The 15,074-nt window shown below is 41.6% G+C and overlaps 3 protein-coding genes across 3 annotated transcripts in view; 1 reads left to right on the top strand and 2 right to left on the bottom strand.

Annotated features, from left to right (window-relative positions):
* LOC306968893 (peptidyl-prolyl cis-trans isomerase FKBP10-like) overlaps positions 1-3,943 on the top strand; it is an 8,605-nt gene extending 4,662 nt beyond the window's left edge. The window contains exons 6-10 of the mRNA XM_079564461.1: positions 1,505-1,654; positions 1,789-1,974; positions 2,362-2,504; positions 2,695-2,858; positions 3,530-3,943. Of these exons, the coding sequence (XP_079420587.1) occupies positions 1,505-1,654; positions 1,789-1,974; positions 2,362-2,504; positions 2,695-2,858; positions 3,530-3,709 (823 nt within the window). The 3' untranslated portion in view covers positions 3,710-3,943. The remainder of the gene's footprint in view (positions 1-1,504; positions 1,655-1,788; positions 1,975-2,361; positions 2,505-2,694; positions 2,859-3,529) is intronic.
* A 324-nt stretch (positions 3,944-4,267) lies between these two features.
* LOC306969430 (cytosolic 5'-nucleotidase 3-like) lies at positions 4,268-7,518 on the bottom strand. Its single transcript, XM_079565050.1, has 9 exons — positions 7,413-7,518; positions 6,800-6,901; positions 6,633-6,702; positions 6,176-6,222; positions 5,476-5,561; positions 5,311-5,400; positions 5,053-5,215; positions 4,782-4,982; positions 4,268-4,666 (listed from the first exon to the last, which is right to left on the bottom strand). Exons 1-9 carry the CDS (start codon positions 7,413-7,415, stop codon positions 4,556-4,558), a joined length of 873 nt encoding a protein of 290 aa, XP_079421176.1. The 5' UTR covers positions 7,416-7,518; the 3' UTR covers positions 4,268-4,555.
* Positions 7,519-9,606: 2,088 nt separating this feature from the next.
* On the bottom strand, positions 9,607-14,344 carry LOC306969507 (kelch-like protein 11). The gene is made up of 2 exons (XM_079565143.1): positions 13,656-14,344; positions 9,607-12,590 (listed from the first exon to the last, which is right to left on the bottom strand). The coding sequence occupies exons 1-2, from the start codon at positions 14,327-14,329 to the stop codon at positions 11,006-11,008; spliced, it is 2,259 nt and encodes a 752-aa protein (XP_079421269.1). The 5' UTR covers positions 14,330-14,344; the 3' UTR covers positions 9,607-11,005.
* Positions 14,345-15,074: the final 730 nt, after the last annotated feature.

Below are 15,074 nucleotides of genomic sequence, written 5' to 3'. Positions count from 1 at the left end.
TGAGTTCTTGCTTAAAGGAATAGTTCACTGTTTTTCCATACTGGGATATGTTCTTACCTGAGCTTAGACGAGTTGATACGTACCTGTCTGGTCGGTGTACGTGCCCGTGGAGGAGCGTGGAAGCTTCCAACTTCACCCCTTTTTGAGCTATAGGAATACATTGGGAGAGGCCAAATGCTAACAACATCATGCTCTTTTTGTTTATGTCAGTATGGAAAAACGGTGAACTATCCCTTTAAAGGGACTATACAGAGTTTAAAAATGTTAAAATGAAGTATTTTCCACCCCCTACGTATCAGTCATCCTAATGTGTAGAACAAGCTCAGACCTGTTCACCACAACTGCTTCTAAAATCCTGCACTGTCACTCAAAAAGTTGTTACTTTGGGTCCGAAGTGCCGTCATGCACAAGCTTAATATAGAGACTGCAGTTACATGTAAGACCTGAGGTGGCAGTAGTGAGTATAAAAATGACCAACTTGCGTCTAGTCCCTTAGTTAACCTCTTAACCCCAATCTAAATGCTTCTTGACTGGAGAGATTTTGCCTTGCATTGTTGCCATGTTGTTGTCACTTTTTTGTCATATTTTTTGACTCTTCTTTTTCTTTTTTTTGTCACTTTTAGGTGGTATTTTTGACACTTTTTGTTGCTTTTTCATAACTTTTTTGTTGCTTTTTTGTCACATTTTGTAACTTTCGTTTTTTTTATTCATCCATGTGTATATCTTGTTTTTGCTGCTACTTTTAGCTTTTAGTTTTTAGATTTACTTGAAACTGGAGAAAATGTGCTCGGTTAAAGCAGGGGTTCAGAGGTTAACTCTATTCCTTGTATTTGGTACGTTTAGCTCTGTTTATGTTTAACCTGTCCAATAAACTCTGATTTGGAGCTTGTTTAAGCTAGAGACCCGTAGGCTTAGTCCAATAGGTAGCGTTCACGTGACATCACATTCTCAAGGACCCATAGTTTAAAATTGAGGTGGAGGACAACTGACGGTAACTATGGTAACGGTGGTAACTGACAAAATGCCTATTTTCATGTGTGTTGTTTTTTGGCTCATATCTCAGTCATTACTGGGGGAATCCACATGAAACATAAACTGCCACAAAGTTGATTGTCTCCGCTGTCAGCACATATGAACTAATGTCCAATTATTTTCTCAGAAAAACGTCAAAAAGTGGTGACAATATGCGAAAACATGAGCGTGATGTTGTCCAACAGAAAGGACTTTCAGACATAGAAATAATATCACAGGTTTGTGAATCCAATCACGATCAAATACTGATGAGGAAAAACATTTGTCAATTTTCGTTTTGGAGATTTCTTACAAAAACTGCATTTATCCCATAGAGTTATATTGGCCCTGCCCTCCATCTGACATTATGACACCATCACATTCTAAATCGTGAACGCCACCTATTGGAGTTTCTTGATCTGTTAAATCTAACTCTAAAAATTGCTTTGGAAGCCATTTTTAAACAATCTCTATAACGTTCTTTTGCATCCAGCTATCAGAGGAACAGCACCTACAACACGTACATTGGGAAGGGATATGTAATCAGAGGAATGGACCAGGCTCTGCGGGGTCTGTGCATCGGAGAGAAGAGGAGGATCATCATCCCTCCTCATTTGGCTTACGGCGAGAGCGGAGTGGGTCAGTAACACTTGCTTTATTAAGGCCTTTATTTGTAGATTCAGCTTACAAACCGATTCTTGTAATTTTGTTCTTGTGTGATTTAAAAGCAAAGTTATAGACCTTTTCTTTTTACTGATTTTGTTTCACTACAGGAAGCCTTATTCCCGGTTGGACCGTCCTGGTTTTCGACATTCACGTCATTGACTTCCACAACCCCAAAGACCCAGTTGTGATCCGGACCACGCTCAAGCCCCCGGACTGTTCTCAGATCAGCGAGGCCAACGACTGGCTCCAGTACCGCTACAACTGCTCCCTGATGGACGGGACCCTGCTGTACTCATCGTGAGCGCCCTCTGCTGTTCACTCTGCCCCAGTGCATCCTCGGTCTCTGTCCTTGCATGTAATTGCTTGCCTTTTCTCTATTGCATGCCTGGAATTACATTTTACAATACTGTGCAACTCTTTTTACCATAGGAATACATGTTTTAATGAGAGAATATTGAAAAAACATTGAAAGTTCAACCAGTTCTATGCACTCAAAGCAGGTTCTATTGCAATTCTGTATTTATTTTTTTCGATCATCGTTTTTTCTAAACCCCTTTCTATCCAAGACCTTGAACAGCACACAGTACGGGTGGCTTCATTTAATTCAAACATTGTAACACATATTCTTATTTTTGATTAATTCTGTAGCGTTCTTAGAATTGTGTTTAATGTCACTGTTTGCAGAGACCAGTTCGACTCCCCCTCGGTCGCGACCCTGGGGGCGAACGCCGTGATTTCGGGCCTGGAGACGGGTCTGAGCGGGATGTGCGTGGGGGAGAAGAGGCAAGTAGTCATCCCTCCACACTGGGCCCACGGAGAGAACGGAGGTAAGTCAGGACTCCTAAGCCAACTACCTGCATTCATATAACCCTCTCCTCTTCATCCTATGCAGAGGAGAGGGGGTTGTATGAGCTAATGCGTTCAAAAACTGGCTCTTTGATCATCCCCAGGACAAAGCCAGGACCTTCTTGCTGTGATGAGGCGACAAACATGTTTATTGTGTCCTCCTTTGTGCAGCGGCGGGGGTCCCTGGCAGCGCCGTGTTGTTGTTCGAGCTGGAGCTGGTGGATCTGCAGAAGGGAGTGCCCGACGGGTTCATGTTCGTGTGGGTCGAAGACGGTCCTGAGCCACTGTTTCCCGCGATGGACCTCAACGGAGACAAGCGGGTGCCTCTAGAGGAGGTGAGTGCACAATGAAGGGAAGGAGGACAGAGCACTGAGCTAATGCACATTGACAGCCCTGATATAAGCTATGATAATGTATGTAACAAGTGAGTGCCAATAGGGATGAACACATATTGTTTTTCATTTGCTATGGCTGATAAACGCATAAAAACGTCAAGGCAATTTGTGATTTTTGTTCTTTTTTCATTTAAAGGTGCATTATGCAGCTTTTAATGTGAAAAAATAAAGTTGATATTTGTGTGTATTTGACCTTGTAGTGACCCAGCGGCTGTTTGAGTGGTCAACATGGCGCCTTTACTTTCCATCACGGTGGTCTCTACAACGCTCCAGGATCAATTATTTTGTAGGTTGTCTGGTGAGAGGGTCCGTCAGTAGAGAAAACCTTCCAAACAATTGGAGTGTTGTAGAGATCACTGTGATGGAAAGTAAAGGTGCCGAGCTGACCACTCAAACAGCAGCTGGGTCACTAGAAGGTCAAATACACATAATTATCAACTTTATTTTCCACAAAAAAAGTTGCATAATGCACCTTTAACCAGGATGATCACATGGAGACAGTCTAAATAATATTCATATTTGTTTTACTGCCAAAAAAAAGTGTACAAATACAGGTAGTACATAAAAGACTATAACTATAACTGATTCTAACTGAGTCTTTGTATCTTTAGTTTTCAGATTTCATCAATATCCAGGTTAAGGAAGGCAAAGGCCGTCTACGCCCAGGAGTGGACAGAGACGCTGTGATAAAAGACATGTTTTATAATCAGGACAGTAACAGAGACGATAAAATTACGGAAGATGAAGTACAACTAACCGACGACACAGTGCCACAGCGGGACGAGTTCTAATGGACAATTTCAGATGATGGACCTTATGGACAAAATCTTACTGGCACATTGACCCGCCAGGGAAATGACAATGCTTCCAGTAATTGTACCACATCAGCTCCACTCTGTGTGTTTTTTTTAAAGCCACATTGCGGAACATTCCAGGTTATACGTTACTGCAAAGGCAAGTTGTTGTAAGACGGATGTATAAACCACAGACACCAAATGTGCTCCTAATGCTCAGACAGACATGGACACAGTGTGGTAAGTGTCTTTAAAAAAAAAAGTCATTTTACTTTTTAAGAGCAATTCTACTACTCCATGGACAGATTGCATTTCTCAAAAATTGCTGAGAACAAATGGAATTGAGTCTGAAATACTTTCTGAATACTAATGCTGCTGTGGTTGGGGGGTACCTAGTTGTTTCTCCCTTACACACAAAAGTTAATATTAGTTCTATTGAGGCTACATCATTTAAACACGGTGATAAAAAAAAACATAACATACAGTCTGGTCCAAACAAGGAACATTTTATTGTAAATGGTGTTGAACAAACCCACATCCAAGTGAGATACAGTCTCTTCTGTTGTGCGTGTTTTGTTTTTTTTTAAATTCCCTTTATCATTTATGAAAACCAAACACCGTTTGTCGTTAGTAACTTTTAGCTGCACTGTGCAAGTTTCTGTGACCTCTTTTGTGAACAGATCAAAGAAGGGCAAATGGACAATGACAAGGAGCTTTTCCCGGAATGTGCATCTTTAAGAGTTAGTAAAATAACTGTTTAAAACCATATAAAACATTCAGAGCAGCTTCGCAGCGGACCAGTGGAACGGGGGTGATGGCCACGCGAACAGGGACCTCCTCTGTTCACTTGGTGCCGGTGAGGTAGCGGATTACTGCATTGGGGACGTCCAGTGTTTCATCCTTTACCAAGACAATATCGTAAGAGTCCAAATAGTGTTGCCTCCGATCCTCCACCTGTCAAGACAAACGAATAAACTTGTTAAACGCTGTGAATATCTGCTCATTTTCCTTATAAACAACGCAATGACACTTACGACCTCACGTTTTCTACTATAGAACAGTTAAACACCTTGTCGTTGAGGAAGCCAATCTTGAGGATGTTCTCCATGTCCTGCACTCCATCGGCCATGCTGAGGTCTCCCAGAGAATCTCCGAGCAGCAGCACGTTGGGCCGCGCCCTCAGCTCCCGGAAGTGCCCCGTGTTCAGCATCGCGCCCTCTCTCTTGTTGTAGATGTGAATGAGCTCCCCTTTGAACCCGTGCAGAACCCCCTGCAACGACAGACAGATGGAGTAAACGATGTAGTGTATATAGTTGCACTGTAGTCCGGTTGCCACTTACAAGTTCGTCAAAGTCCATGTAATTGGAGAAGACGTTCACGTTAGAGTGGAAGACCCCAGCCTGACGGACGACTTCCTCCAAAATGTCACCGATCCCGGCTGAGAAGATGAGGAGAGGGATGCTGTGCTCGTGGAGATGGTCAAAGAAAAACTCGTACCCTTCCCTGTTAAAGTATTAGTTCAAATTTACACCATTGACAACACAAAAAACACTACATACAGAACATGTATTTTTTGAGGTACAGAGATACTTTCTCACCGAAGTTTCGCCTCTGACTGACCCACTACTTTGGCAAGATCGTCTTTTCTGATTCTTTGTTCAATCAAGAGTTCATGAGCTCTGGTCCACCTATGAGGCAGGATTGTTGGAATAAATTGTTATGAAGGTAGTAAAAATAATGTTTTAGTATATTAGGACACTCACCACTCCACCATGAGCGGTAGCTTCTCCTCTACGGGCCGGGAGGTGTCAATCTCTATGGGGTAGTATGTGTTGAGCAGGTCCTTGAGCTGTGAAGGTTAAGGAAATAAATGAATCAATATATAAAGAAACAAATACTTGCAAAAAATCTTCTTTCAAATTAGTGCTGAACGATATGGACAAAATTTCATATCTCGATATTCATGCCAGATATCTCGATATCGGTACGATATAACTATGGGTTAGTTGAAAACCAAGCATTTTTCAGAAAAATAAAATCATAATACAAAAGAGTGCAGTTTTATTGATGGAAATCTACATCGTTTATATCTTGCTTTTTCAATTTTAAAAATATGAATGTTCATATCTCGATATCAATACGATAAAGATGTATTTTGCTTTTGCGATTACTGATATCTTGAATGTTCATATCTAGATATCGATACAATAACGATATATCTTTCAAATCATAAAATCCATTCAAGGTCACCACAAGAGGTTAGCCTTATCAAAGTTTCGGACAGGAATAGAAGGAGGTGTTGGATAAAAATAGAATACATAGGATATAATAAATTAAAATTTAATGCTATTTTTACGGACATACATTCATTTTTTTTTTTTTTACATTCATAAGATAAAGTCCTGGTACAGTGGAGTCCTGTTTAATTTGTGAGTTGACGAAACACACACTTCCATTGCCTACCTCTTTTTTACATTCATCATCGATGAGCAGGCTGTTGTCAAGTATATCTGCAAAAACACATGGGTTACGTAATAATCGATAATGTAAAGCAGTGGTTCTCAACCTTTAGGAGCCGCAACCCCCATTATAACAGTTAAAGGGGTTCGTGACCCCCGCTTGGGTCACACCGTGAGAAATAGAAACATTGGCCTACATAAATCTTAAAAAACAAAGAAAAAAACAACAAATGGCTAAAATGAAATTCATCAAACTACGAACAAATAATGACATTCTGGTAAAATAGCAAACACATGCTACGATAAAATATCAGATTATATGATAATGAAATTTTGTCTAAATGATCTGGCGACCCCCCCAAATTTGTCTCACGACCCCCGTGTGGGTCCCGACTCCCTTGTGGGTCCCGACTCCCAGGTTGTGTAAAGTATTAAAAATAATATAATGTGGCTGCACTTACTGTGACAAGTAGGACACCGTTTTCCATTATATGCAAATCTGGTCAGAGTCATGTCGAAATCTGAGATCACCTGGATTAAATAAAGCAGGTCACATGCAGTAAGCACTAAGTACATGATGGAACAACAAATATATTAATACTTTCTGAACAGAATGTACAGCTGTCACCTGGAGTGTGTTGGAGCCAGCCTTTTGCATTGACACAATAGTATCCCGCACTCTCTCCGGGTCCTTCATACAGACTGAAATGTTGGCCAACTCTGGGATCAGCTGTTACAGAAATGCACAATAAAAATCAACAGTAATACGAGCCCTGGACGTTATTATGATGATAAAAAGGAAATACTGCACAATAACATACAATTACTTCATTCCCTTATACACATGACACATACATTTACTAAAAGCAAATCACATTGTAAAACCGTTTTGTATTTGCAATTACATAACATGATGTAAGGTTAGTTACAAACCAGCCACTCCTGTGTCAAGGAAGTGTCAACAACAGATTGGGGGATAGTTCAGGTGCTTTAGATCATAAAACATAGGGCGAAAACTGTCCGATTTATCCTTACTTTCATAAATAAAAAACATTCACAGAAGTAGCAACAGAAACAGTAAACGGTTGGCATTCAGCAACAAATCAGGCTAGCTTAAACCTACTGGAAATACCTAGAAACTGGTGTTAGCCGACTGACGTTAGCAAACGTGCGCCTCCTGGTTATGAATTTGAAGCAACTAAATCGTAAAAGAAAAGGCTCATATTGTCAGAATTATTTACCATTTTGTCGATTTTTGTTGTAGATCGTCGCTTGTTAGAAAACGAAAGCTGGACTTCAGAATCTGCGCGTTACTGAGGACGGCCCACTGTTAGCTGACGCGTTCAAGGTCTATTGTCAAACTGTGGACACAAGGAGAAAACAGCCCGCCCATAACGTAAACAACAGGAACAATAATATATTCGAACGACGTTTTATCTATAAAGTATAATTACAATTTGGACAGGGACATATTTATTATTTTGTTTTCTGAATCGATAAAAAAAAATTGTATTACTTTAAAAGACGAGCTTTGGACGGACACAAACGCCGCATTATTACTTCTTGCATAACTCCAGTGATGGGACAGTGGTTGGCTCCCCCAGAGGGCAAATCTCTCTGACATAAGGTATGTTCCCATTCATCCATCTTTTCAATGCTCTCTGCAACCAGAAAAAGAACATTGCTGGAGGCGAGGGGAAAAAAGCAATAAAAGCACTTATAAAGATACTGTAAGGAGTTAAAACAAACACACCATCAACAAAACAAAACCAGTTGGTAAAGATTGTAAATTAGAGAAAGAAAAAAAAAAAATTGAATAAAAAGTACAGGTTTTGACTAGGATCTTGGATTCTGTTTCACCATCAGAAACGGTAGCATACCAGCTTATGTGCTTACTGCTCTGAATTTTCATATGTGGGTGGTTTTAATGCTAACATTGTTCTTGAGCAAGACATTTCCCTCCCTGTTTCAGCCATTAGAAAACTAATATGTTCAAATGTTGAAATGCTTTGATTTGAAAAGTAAAGTAACACAGAATTTGAAACATTCAGATTAAATAAAATAAGGGACAATCATAAATTCAGTGATGGGATTTTTATTGGCGAAGATTCCTCTAAAATCTTTTTCTTTCAGGAGGCTCGTTTCCCTCTGACCTAGTTTGCTGGGACGACACCAGCTCGGGTCCATGGAGATGTTGCTGCTTTCATTCAAAGAGGCCCAAACATAACATTTAAGTAACTGCTTAAAGTGCATATGACAGGTTTTAACACTTTTGAAAATATGACTTATTTTGATGGATAACATCAGTTACATAATTATCATTTAATTTCAGTGAAGCAGCAATTTCAATTAAGAAATGTTGGGCAGAAAAGTTATTTGAATCTTTTAGCTGCTGACAGGAAGCGACATAGAAGAAGGTAACATTCCACAGCAGTTTGACTCATTCATTTCCCACTGACTTAACCAGGTCGGCACGGCAACTGTTCAACATCGTTTACCTTCTTCTATGTCACTTCCTGTCAGTGTCCAATAAGGAAGTGAAACTATAAACATCACAAAAATGGACAAACTGAAGAAAACTGGGTACATTTTTTTAGCACAATCTTAAATATAATCGTGTTTGAGCAAAAAATGTGTCTAATGTGTCATATGCACTTTAATGAAGGCTTAATTTGAATACGTGCAAACATCATGACAAGTTGAGCATTAGGACCACCGGTTTTATTCTACAGTGTGGCTTTACATTCGTGACATGTAATGCCAAATTGTATGAATAATGGATTACAACATCAAGTATCCATCTTAAAAACATCTTTATTTGCAAGTGATGACAATCACATTTCTTACATCTGAAGTAGGAAATAATGTCAGATTATCACATGCAATGCAAAGTACATCATCGCTTATTCCAGTCTTTTTGTCATGTGGTTTACTGGTAAGTTGGTTACAAAATGGAAATGAGTCTACTGTATGTTACTTTAATTTGTAAAAGATGCTGCACTTTTATTTATCCCTGTTAGTTCCTCTGCTTCTTTTCAGGTCATGTTGACGATATCTTTGGAGGGCAAGTCTGAAGACAGTCACTAGTATAGACTCCACCACCGAGGAAACAAAATACTAGGGCTGGGTACTGTTAAAAAAATATTATCGGGGGAAAAAAAAAAGTTTAGGTACAACTGGTATCTCAAAATTAAAAGTATCTTCAGCAAGTACAGAAAAAAATATATGTCTTTAGAGATTTGATGCCTGTCGGGGCCAGGGACAACATTAAAAAGGAATTTACTTGGTTCTTCTCAAATAAATTAAACTTAAAAGAAATATTTTTTTTGGAATAAATTGACAATATTGTTCCGTTTTCTGTTTAAGGATAGCAAATATTTTAGTGGAGGTATCGTAAACAAAGTACCACTATCAAAAAATAAATGTTACGGTACCCAGCCCTATAAAAATACAAAGCAAGAAAACAAGCTCACTTAAAGAAAAAAAAAAAAAGCAAATTTTTGACACTGGACAAAATAATTTCCCAAATACAATCACTTAGTCTGATATGCAATAATTAGATTAAGCAAAAGTGCAGTGGCAACATAAATTCGAATATGCTTTTTTTCCTCTAAGACTTTACAAACTATCTGCTGTCAAAAAGTGCAGTTCAAGAAGAAGCCACCATCCCCCACTGTAGTGTCTGCAGACTCTCATGCACAGGTGTCATCAGCATCTTTCTTAGCTACACAATACAGTCTGCCAAAGTGCAAATGAAAAGGGAAAAAAACAGCCATTATCTATGATTGGTGCATAATGCAATGGCCAAAAGTCTCTAGATGTTAAGGGAATCATTAAATTACGTTGAGTGCCCATCTGCAAATTGCAAACCCCAGTCTTATTTGAAGCTTTTAAGGATTAAACAATACACAAAAACAACAAATAACAGAAAATGTACAAGTATTTTTAAGACTATTTGTATTTAAGTAAGACTGCAAAGTGTTACGTACAGTTAGAGCTACTCCAGACATGACTAAAGATTGTCACAGTGTTACTGTGGAATGACACTTGAAGCATTAAGCTTTTTCTTTAAGTAGGAAATGCAGGTTAAAGGCACTACTAGACCAGTGTTTCTCAAATTGTAGAACAGGGGCCACTGGAGATAAATAAGAGGATTTTTAAGCTAAAAATCCTGATTTACTGGTATTTCAGGGTTTTACTGATGTAGTTCTGAACTAAATGGGACTTAACTTGAACGTTAAAATAGCCACTCAGTCCTAGTTTGGTCCAGATTTACCCAGATGCGGTAAGCTACCACTAAATATTGGTTTATTATGTTTTGGTTGTGGCAGGAGCTGATGTAGCGATGTTCCGGGTTAGAGATTTGATTCGTGATTGGTGAATGGATTCCCGCTATTAGCGATGAATTGTTGTGCAAGACACATTTTGCCTGTACGATTGGTGATAAACTCTGTAAAATTGAGAATCACTGCACTAGTCTTTCCCAAAACGGGCATAAAATACTGGAATGAAATATGTTTTATAAATGTATACATATAGCTTTTTATCATTTATGTACAAAAAAAAAAGAAAAAAATTGGAACATTTTAACCAACACAGGTAATGTTACTGTGGGCTGATTACTACTGTGTACAGTTATTATTCACATGTTTACTTACATTCACCATCTCCCTCAACCAGCCAGTAAAGATTGCAACCCATGGCTTTTCGAACTGCAAACCATCTAAAAAATGCCACGTTAAAACTGGAATGACGGCAGCATTAAACCTGCTTAATATGAAAAAATGAGGGTCTTTATTAGCTGCAATGAAATACGAATGGTACTTGGACTCCTTTAACACTCAATCTGTGACTGCAGCTGGCGGCGGAGGGTGAGCGTGCGCCTGTGAAGCTGCTGCATCTGTTGCATTCGGTCCCGTTGCCGCGCCAGGTTTTGCGGCATGGGGTAGCGCTGGCAGCCGTAGAGAAAGCGGTAGGGTATGCGCACGTGGCACGCCGTCGCTCTGCACCGGGGCTGTGGCATGGGGGGCAAAAGCATCCAGCGCTTCCTCTCCGCGCAGTAACGGTACGCCTCTTTGCGGTACTGCTTGTCAACGTCGTCGCTGTTCTTCCAGCCGCCGATGATAAAGACGTCTTCGTCAAAGTGGCAGATCGCGGCTCCTTCGATGCTGGTGACCTCCGGCGGCAAGCTTTCGAGGATGTCATCCGAAATGCGGACGCTGATTTTCTGTCTCGCCACTTCGTCCCGCACGGTGTAGCTCTTGGGGCAGCAGGAAGCGGTGTGGTAGAAGTTGGTAGACGCCACGGCCATCTGGAACACGCAGTAGTTGTCGATGAGGGGCAAGGAGTCCACATCTTGCCACTGACGGCTGTCGGTGTCGTATCGGGTCGTCACAGTCTTTAGCCCGTCGTCGTTGTCTGTGTCGACGGGGGTTCGCGCCGTCACGTAAACGAACCGGTCCTCAACGCTTATGGCCTTCACATCGCGCAGAATTTTAGGCGCGGATTCAAGATTGTGCCACTTGTCTTGCTCTGGTTCGTAGACGCTGACGTCTTTAAAGCCCGGACTGAAGTTCCCGTGCCCGCCGATGCTGTACAGGATATCTTTGATGCACGTGAGGCCAAACGAGTGCTTGCGGGTGGTCAGATTGCTAACCTGCTCCCATGTGTTGCGGTTGGGGTTGTACCTTTCGACAGTCTTGGCAAACCCGGGCTCCATCGACCCTGCGACGTAGACGTGCGATTCGGTCGCGGCAATGGCGTGCCCGTCCAAATGGTTGTGTATGTGCGGCAAGTTGACCCACCGGTCTTCATATATGAAATACCCGACGCATTCGCTCAAATAGTCCCCGCCTTCTGAGACCCCGCCCACCACCATTATGACGTCCATGTTCTGGCCGAAGCGTGGCTGGAAAGACGCCATCTGAGACGACCAAAACTCCATGTCTGCAGATTTAAGATTCTCAAAGCGGATGGCGTGGCCCTCCACCGCTTCAGACACCAGCCGTAAGCACGCCTCGTTGGACGCTACAAGCTGCTCGTTTTTGACCACTCTCGTCAAATAAGTGGGCTTTATCTGCGGCAGCCTCAAAAGCCGGAAAAGTTCTTCGAAGTACCGGGTCCTCTCGTCTGCGTTTTTCTGCACCCACTTCACCACGGCTTCGAACAAAACCTCCTCCGAATCAACCGTTATCTCCGCATCGGAAAGCCAGTCCCGGACCAGGTGGAAGGGAAGTGTGTAGAACTCGTCGTCTTGTATGACCTTATGAAAGTTGCGTCGGATCATGTCGGCTGCGCGCAAAGCCAGTTGGTCCAAGGTGTACATGTGCGCCAGGCTGTGCACGGCCACACAGTTTGTCAGACTGAGTTTCTTTTTTAGGAATTCGCCGCAAAAATCCTTCAGCTGCACCAGGAGGAACCTATCACAAAGAGAAAACACACGGTCATTCAAGAAAATAATAGGATATTTTCTCAATTAATGAAAGTGTTTGTGACCGGCAAATCCAGTTCCTGCATAGGGAAGATACTCTACAGGATTTTAAAAAGTGAATTTCGATTTTAAAAGCAACAATGCAGAAAGTTCCAGGTTTATTGTATTATATTACAACTGAACGGTTGGAAAAGTCAAAACAAGTGAAGATCCCAGTGCTCCCAAAGCTGTTCTGCTCAACCTCAGTGAAACGGTCAATATAATTTCTGCAGTCCAGTGGGTTATACAAATATACCATTTGTAGAGGACCTAATCTCATATTTGGCTACATGTAGTCAAAGCAAAGTAGCAACTCTGGAGATTAACAGCTGGTGTCCCGTAAAGTTACAAACCAAGTGTGTGGAGAGATTAGCCTCCCAACATTAAAGATATGTTTGAGGTTAAAGGATACACTCATCTATTATCATTTTACTTTTAATGCAATCAGACTGTGCTAGTTCTTTAGTAACGCCGCTGCATTTAGTCATTTGACAGTTTTTCATTCATTCCTATTGGCACTTTACACTGCTCCTGTAGTGGGAGTAAAGATACAGTACAATAATAGGTCCATCCAGTCACAAAACAGTAGCACATGACACAGTCAGTAAACAATAGCTTCAAGGCTACAAAGGAAGAATAGCATGCTCTCCCTTATTGTAATATAAGGACAATCACACAGTAGACTACAAAGGCATCACAGAGCCTAAGCTTTGTGTTATTCAAAATGTATTTTGAGAGACATGTTTGGTGTAGATCTTTGATGGAGTTTGTACACCTCAATCACAGATGCTTTAAGTTAGGCTGTTGAACCCATTACTGCTCTTTCAGCCTCTGTTCAAAAGTCCAATTGCGCCACATGCGGCTCAGCGTATGAAAGTAAACACTACAATTTCAACATGTGTTTGTGTTGTTGTTTACATCTTAACTCATCCTTTCTTGACCCTGCAGAACAGGTGTTTTGCTGACGTTGCGAGTGTAAACAGTTGCATGCAGCAGAAAAGAAGACACATGTCACCTGTCTGCCAGCTCGAGTACTTCGTGCACGTTGCAGGTGCTCACGCGTATCTCCCCCGTGTACATGTACTGGATGACGCTCTCTACGGTGTCTGCATCAGGCCCCTGCTCCGAGCTCCATTCCTTCATCTCGACCCGTCCGGAAATGGACTCTGAGAACTGTCCTCCGAGCAGCGGGGTGAAATAATCCGTGGACGCCGCCAATACAGACCGATGCGCGGAGAACTCGCAGCTGTGCACCATCCCCGAGGCCAATCCGCTGGAGAAGGCCAACGTCACGTCGCAAAACAACCCCTGTTTACGCTGCTCATTCTGCCTTCGGGACAGCTCCGAGCAGTGCGAGGTCGAGCTGAAGTCCTCGGCCTCTTCCGCCTCTCCATCCGCGGCCAGGGCGCTGGGTGTGCCGCCGCCGAGGCTGGAGCTGCTCCGGGCCGCGTCCTCCGGGTTGGGGGCCGCTGTCGCCATTGCACTGCCGTCGGGGCTGGAGCTGGAGAGCAGAGGAGGCAAATGGAGTAAACTAGTGAAGGAGAGGAAACGACATACGCAGCCACACATACATGAAGCCCCAGAGTGCACGGCTGAAGCTCGTTCCCCTGATCTGCGGGAGGCGGGGCTGAAGACAACGCAAACACGGAAGTAGAGAAGATTGACGCAAATACGGAAGTCCTGGCTCATTTTAGCATATTTTTCATTTTTTGCATAGACATATTATTTTGGCACTCTTGATTTGACTCCAGCAAAACTGCTGCAGTTGTGTATTTAATGAAGTATCCTTATAGACAAAACGTCATCAACTAATTACGATCTGGACTAATTTGCACTAATTACTGGTTGTTAACTTATTTAAAGGTTAATTAAGGACAAGGTTTAACACACATTTAGGCTTACTTGTTTACTTGGGGAAAAAATAAGGGATATTGGCAAGGATTACCTTGACTGATCCCAAATTAAACATTGCTCACTTCCAAATGAGGCCTGTCAACATCTGAAAAAAAAACAGCATCTACAATAAATGTTGTAGGCCTATCTCATTAATTTCTGTGATGAATTATGTAAATATTTCTAATAATTAATGCAAACATTGGCCTATTTGTCCCATAACAGCAGCAAACTGACAACTTACCAGTCTATTCAAGTAAAACAGATCAAAAACTCAAGATTTGCTGGTGAAGCTTTAGGTTCAACACATTTAAATGTAAATTTCCCAACATGCATTACCATGGCAGTAAACATTGTTGACACAGACAGCCTCCTGAGGGGAAAACAGAGGGAAACATAATTTTTCACTCTTTTTAGACAAATCTAACTTATTTTTTACATACAAATAAAGTCAAGTCTAAATCGGGCCCATGTGGATGTTTATTCACAGCAGAAGCGAAAAAACGGCAGTTGTAGCTAGAGTTAGCATTAGCACGATGCT

Source organism: Gobius niger (assembly GCF_951799975.1).
Source record: "Gobius niger genome assembly, chromosome: 10".
Classification (NCBI taxonomy): domain Eukaryota; kingdom Metazoa; phylum Chordata; class Actinopteri; order Gobiiformes; family Gobiidae; genus Gobius; species Gobius niger.
Note: the sequence above shows the minus strand (reverse complement) of the source record. Positions and strands in the feature narration are given on the sequence as shown.